General features: G+C 42.8%; 1 protein-coding gene across 3 annotated transcripts in view; it reads right to left on the bottom strand.

Annotated features, from left to right (window-relative positions):
- Positions 1-791: 791 nt before the first annotated feature.
- Positions 792-6,744, bottom strand: part of LOC124264939 (sodium- and chloride-dependent glycine transporter 1-like) — a 56,276-nt gene continuing 50,323 nt past the window's right edge. For all 3 annotated transcript variants that reach the window (XM_046699720.1, XM_046699718.1, XM_046699719.1), the window contains 5 exons: positions 6,499-6,627; positions 5,285-5,384; positions 3,181-3,281; positions 2,272-2,442; positions 792-1,679 (listed from right to left, as the gene is read on the bottom strand). In XM_046699720.1, coding sequence (XP_046555676.1) covers positions 1,593-1,679; positions 2,272-2,442; positions 3,181-3,281; positions 5,285-5,384; positions 6,499-6,627 — 588 coding nt within the window. In that variant the 3' untranslated portion in view covers positions 792-1,592. The remainder of the gene's footprint in view (positions 1,680-2,271; positions 2,443-3,180; positions 3,282-5,284; positions 5,385-6,498; positions 6,628-6,744) is intronic.

Here is a 6,744-nt window from a genome sequence, read left to right as displayed (position 1 = left end):
GTAACTCTGGGTCTTCCTGATCTTGGTCTGTCAGAGGTCTGTCCTAGCTGTCTGTCGGAACCGCTGCATCAAGTTGGTTACCCCAACACGCGGGCAACCGAAGATTCTTGCAATGTGGGCGTGGGTGGCCACGATCTGGACCATGCCGATGGCTCGTGCTCGCTCTGCAGCTGTAAGGCGTGGCATTTCAAACCCCTTTTTATACCCACCATGCACGTGCAGTTTTCATACTAAACGAGTCACGTGATTTTTCGCATTTTCACATCTTGACGTGCAAAACATGCGCTTCACGTGTTGTTTCGAGGGTTGCTGTGTTCTTGCGATGTGTTTTCATTGGTTTGCGGACCTACAAACAACTTTTCATTCAAGTTATTTCATTTATATAATTGTAAAGTTTCTTTTGGCCGCCAGTTTATATAGCAATGAATGCTGATAAAGCCTGTGCTTTTCAGTTTTCTTAAGAGTGTTCAAAAAGTAAATTAAAAACGGAACAGCATTGATTGATTTTGAAATACCTGAATGTATACCTTTTGCGGGTTTTTTAAACACACAAAAACATGCATGCATACAGAAATTGAAAGCACATTTTGTTCTCTCGTTTTTAGATTCCCAAGGGTGAGTGACACACAGAGGATGGTATACATGGTTTGAGTGCTCTTAAACATCACATTCATGACCTCTGTCACAGGTGGTTGTCATGGAGTAAAACCCTCGACAGTACATGTTTGTTTAAGATAAAATATTCAAAACATACTCTGTATTTCTATTAAAAAAGAAGCGAAACAGCTTTCTTGACTTTTTACAATTTATTCAGAACATACAGCTTGTCCAGTGTTTGATATATAATTTTGTTATAAACAAGTGAATAAATAATTTTTAGACATTTTCTAGTAAAGAAAAACAATAAAAACACAACCCACAATCATAGGTTCCTGGCAGGTCCAAGGGACGCAACTCTGCACAGCTAATTTAGGCGCCTCAGACAATTGAGCCAATCGGAAACACACATGGACCTAGATTTTCGAAGCTCTCTTAGCTCTAAGATAGTCGTAAGTTAATGCCAATGTATGGCACTTACGACCATCTTATCGCTAAGAGAGCTTCGAAAATCTAGGCCATGGTGTGCAAGAAAAGATCAGGGCCACCATTTTCAGATTGAACTTTTGTCGGTAGATTTATGACGTCACACCTCGATACAGGACAAAATGGATCCGGTACCCTATTTTCGGGAGAATTTATAACGGCAACGTTTTACGATGTTGGTATACTCGCTGTGGTGTAACAAACCAGTTTCAAATACCCATTACATTCTGATGATTCGTTGTCATTGTCCGCCACAGACAAAAAGAAAAGGTTCTGCTCGTCATGCCAAAGAGTCACTTTCGATTCCCAAAATGCTTACAAATATCCTACAGTCTACATTTAGCTCCTATCCTGTTCATGATCTGTCCTTTGTGTAGATGAAAAGACGCCAAAGGGAGGGTACAAGTCTATATGAATGTCCCCATCACATTTCTGGAATAACTTCACAAAGTGATGAAAACTCCAGAATCTACAGTCATTTTGTTTTTGTGATGGTTGAACATGATGTTTTATAAACTGCATTCATTTTCCTTTGCCTGGGCATCCAAAGCTTGCTGATCCCAGTGTTTATTTGGCTTCACTGACTGTTGAAGTTTCTGAAACAGATATTTGTGTAAACTTGAAGCAACATTTCTTGAACAGTTCTGAGAAGCGCTAGCTGAAGCGTTGTTGAATGAAATGAAAACCAGGACATTCACCGCATTGTAAAAATCAGTTTAAAGCTCTTAAATGTAGCGACATAAAAACCTAAAAGCTTTCCAGAAACAAATTTAACCAACATTTGAACATGCGAAATATATATGGAATCAAATATGAACTATTATTTTCAACAATCCATGAGTTACAAATCACTGTGCATTAGTGTGTTTATATCTATGCACAAAGCACCATGTTTTACTTAATATTGAGCCGAGGTTTGCTTTCAAGTTTGGCCCACCTTTGCTCATCATGAAGTGAATGGGGAAGCTGCGCTGAAGTTAAATGATCGTTGAGCTTAAGACGCGAGGCTCAGCTGTGTAGATGACAGCTTTGAAATAAATTTTGCAAACCTAACCATACGCTGCGGGTGTAGCGATGTGGAGAAAAGGCGGAGGGGCGGTTGAATGTTTCAATAGTTGCGCCAGACACATACAAATGTGACGGATACCTATAACAGTTGGTCACACAACAGACAGGGCTCTGTTCTACCTGAATGAGCGTGTTTCCTGGAGTCTTCCAGACTCCCCAGACGAAGAGAGCGGGCAAGGGAACAATGGAAGCTATAGATATCATCCATCCAAGCCCCGTGGCCCAGGCAGGGTAGACGTAGTCCTCGTATTGAGGGGGGCGGTAGGAGGCGAAGGAGTAACCCAAGATGATCTAATTCAACACACATATGATGATTAAATGAATAGTAGGACCCTTTGAGTTTTTTCCGTGTCACATTCTTTACAAGAGTGTTTTACGCCGCACTCAGCAACATTCCAGCTATATGGCGGTGGTTTGTAAATCGAGTCTGGACCAGACAATCCAGTGATCAACAGCATGAGCATCGATCTGCGCAATTGGGATACGATGTTCTAAGAGACGACTAACAGGATCGGTGGCCCTACTACACTTCCGTAGATTTACGCTTCGCAGAAATACAAATCATTTGTCGTGATTTGCTCCGAAATCCATCTCATCAAATTTTAAATGAGTCGAAATTAACAAGATATTCTTGTCAGTCTTTACAAGCTCCCTTAACACATCCAAGAGACTATGACCCGTGAAGGTCCGGGTTAGAATATTGGCCTTCAGTAACCCATGCTTGTCGTAAGAGGCGATTAACGGGATCGGGTGGTTAGGCTCGCTGACTTGGTTGACACATGTCATCGGTTCCCATTTGCATAGATCGAAGCTCATGTTGTTGATCACTGGATTGTCTGGTCCAAACTCGATTATTGACAGGCCGCCGCCATATAGCTGGAGTGCGGCGTTAAACAACATCACACACCCAAACTGAATCCTAAAGGTTATATTGTTAATATTTCGAGGACATAGTACACGGATAATATAAAACACTACACTGTGATAAAATACATGAATATTACAACAGGAATTGACATAAACATTTACCAGTAGGAGCAATGGAGAGGCAAATTTGATTGACAACGTGATAGGCCGAGGAATCGTCTTCCCCCACATCAGCATGACGTCCGCTTGAAGTCTTGTTGTGCCTTAACAGTACAATAATCATAATTGTCATCTGAGTTCAATATACAATCAAGTGAGAGAGTGTAGTTTTACGGCGCCTTTTGCAATATACCATCAATATCACGGGGATGGGAATGGGGGTGGGTGGTTGGGAGGCACCAGAAATGGGCTTCACACATTGTAACCATTTTGGGAATCGAACCCGGGTCTTCAGCGTGACGAGCAGACGCTTTAACCACTAGGCTACCCCACCGTGGACGAACCACGAGTTCACGTCCTTCAGTGCAGCTGGAGGTAAATCTATAATGTGAATGCTCGTGTATTATCCTTTCCACTTATCTGCCCAAAAAAATTCCACAGGATTCAAAGGTGAAATAGTGACGCAACGTGATTGCAACCTCTGACGTTTCTAAAACAACTGGGACGATGGGGTAGCCTAATGGATAAAGCGTCCGCTCGTCAGGCTGAAGACCCGGGTTCGATTCTCCAAATGGGTACAATGTGAGAAGCCTATTTTAGTGTTCCACGCCGTGATATTGCTGGAGTATTACAAAATCCGGCGTAAAACTATACTCACTCACTCTAAAACAACTTGCATATAATTTTCGATATTCCTCACGTCTTATGTTGTTTGTTTGTTGGTTACGTTTAAAAAGTCATACTTTTTCCGATGTATGTCCAAAAATGCTTCTGTAAGAGATATATCTTAAAGATTCTAAAACATGAAGGCAAATGCCATCCGAGTTATAAAATTAGATGCCTCAGTTTTTAATAAATTTTAGAAAAATGTTTGATCATCACTTCTAAATGCGTCTTGGGGCGGTGGGGTAGCCTAATGGTTAAAGCGTTGGCTCGTCACGCCTAAGACCGGCGTTCGAATCCCCACTTGGGTACAATATGTGAAGCCCATTTCTGGTGTCCCCCGCCGTGATGTTGCTGGAATATTGCTAAAAGCGTCGTAAAACCAAACTCAATCAGTCTAAATGCGTCTTGCCGTAAAGGACCCGTGAAGATCCGGGTTAGAATTGGTCTTCACGTTATTCGTAAGAGGCGACTTACAGGATCGGGTTGTTAGGATCGCTGATTTGGCTGACACATGTCATCGAATCCCAATCGCGCAGATCGATGCTCATGATGTTGATCACTGGTACTCTGGTCCCGATTATTTACAGACCGCCGCCATATAGCTGGAATATTGCTAAGTCCGGCGTTAAACAACAAGCAAACAAATAGGGCTGTGTAATGGCAAATAAACTATATTGCGATTCAGGTACCCGTATTGCGATATAGGGCGGTGGGGTAGCCTAGTGGTTAAAGCGTTGGCTCGTCACGCCGAAGACCCGGGTTCGAATCCCCACATGGGTACAATGTGTGAAGCCCATTTCTGGTGTCCCCCGCCGTGATGTTGCTGGAATATTGCTAAGAGCGGCGTAAAACCAACCTCAATCAGTCAGTCAGTCAGTATTGCGATGTATTGGGAACTTGTAAATATTGTGTATATAAATGTACTATAGCCCTGTGGCCTTTTAAGTACCGAATAAAGATTGATTGATTGATTGATTGATTGATTGATTGATTGATTGATTGATTGATTGATATATTGGGGTTTAACGTGTGGTGGCAGAATTGATTGATTGATTGATTGGGAACTTATGGCAGACAGTGACACTCACTGTGCATGTCAATCCTATTTTCTACATTATATGTCCCTAAACATATGTTATGGTTCTGATAACAGCAATCGCAAAATTAGGTTGCATAGTTATGGCTTCTGTTTTCTTTTTCATGTAATTTCTAGTATTACAGAATGTCGTTATGTCATTGAATGACGAAAGGAATATTTGTTGTGAATGAAAGTATGTGTAGATTTTAATTTAGACCATAAACCATAAAAACTTCATATATGTTCTTTACCCAATAAATCGGTTCTCAGATAAAATATTGCAATACGTGTCGCTTGAATAGCGTATTGTGATATACCGGTATACCGATAATACCGTGCGGGCTACACACAAACAACTCTTACCGTAGAGCCATCCAATCGCGATGCACTCCGAGAAGGCGAAGACAGCAACTGATGGGAAATATGCGAACCATTCCACCAATGTCAGCATGTATATTCCACCCTGGAAAGATATGATCAAACGTTTTAGAAAGAATCGCACTCTTGCTCAAAAGTTTTCAGATCAAGGTTTGTTTGTTGTCTAACGACCGCCTCCGTGGTGTAGTGGTTAGAGTGTCCGCCCGGAGAGCGGAAGGTCGCGGCTTCGATCCCCGACCGCGTCATACCAAAAAGACGTTAAAATATGGTACTTGTTGGTCCCTGCCTGGCGCTCGGCATTAATGGGTACAACAAGGACTGGTCGGCTCGGAGTCAGTATAATGTGTCTGAGTGGGGTATTCATGCTTCACTGCGGTATGGTATCTCAGTGGGCTGGCACTATAAAACCAGCTTCAGTCTGGGCTAGTACAAGCAGCCGCACATACACATACACACGCATGCACGTCGTCATATGAGCGAAATATTCTCAAGCACGACGTAAAAACCCAATTTCACCTCACCTTGTTGTTTAACGCTAACCCTAACCCGCACCCGCAATATTCCAGCTATATGGCGGCGGTCTGTCAATAATTGAGTCTGGACCAGACAATCCAGTGATCAACAACATCAGCATCGATCTACGCGACTGGGATACAATGACATGTTCCAACCAAGTCAGCGAACACTAGTCGGTTAGTCGCCTCTTACGACAAGCATGGGTTGCCTAAGACCAGTTCTAACCCGGATCTTTACGGGTCTACGCAATTGAGATAGTTTGATCAAGGCTAGAACACTGAAGACAGGTCGAGAGTGTATCCACACTGACGCATCACTAACATGAATGATCTCTGGTGAAATCTCTTACTTTGTTTTTGCTCCCATGTTTGTATATGTTCTTCAGTCACCCCTGGACCGTTGTTGTCAGTAGCAACGACTGCTGGGAGGTGGTGTAATAGAGTGAGTGAGTTTAGTTTTACGCCGCTATTAGTTTTATTCCAGCAATATCACGGCGGGGGACACCAGAAATGGGCTTCACACATTGTACCCATGTGGGGAATCAAACCCGGTCTTAGGCGTGACGAGCGAACGCTTTAACCACTAGGCTACCCCACCGCCCCCAACCATGATTACTTAGTTTTGTTTGTGAGAGCAGATCGGGTCATTGACCATATATTGTATTGAAGAATATGTCATGATACCTGTAGAAGGTAGATAATGGCAAAGGGGAAACTGCTCAATAGGACCAGAGCTGTTATGAGCCACCGCCGCTTACGAAGACTTGGAAACACGTCTTCAAATGCTGATGATATGACTTCAACGGCTGGCAACTGTAAAAGGTAATGTTTTAGATCAGCATGAACAGTTCAGGTGCGTCAGAGGCCAGAGTGAGTGAGTGAGTTTAAGCTTTAGGGGGAGGGGTGTGTGTCAGAAATGGGGTTCACGAA

Source organism: Haliotis rubra, unplaced genomic scaffold, assembly GCF_003918875.1.
Source record: "Haliotis rubra isolate DU_JTF1 unplaced genomic scaffold, ASM391887v1 Scf95, whole genome shotgun sequence".
NCBI classification, from domain to species: Eukaryota; Metazoa; Mollusca; class Gastropoda; order Lepetellida; family Haliotidae; genus Haliotis; species Haliotis rubra.
The sequence above is the reverse complement of the archived record's forward strand: the minus strand, read 5'-3'. Positions and strand labels throughout refer to the sequence as shown.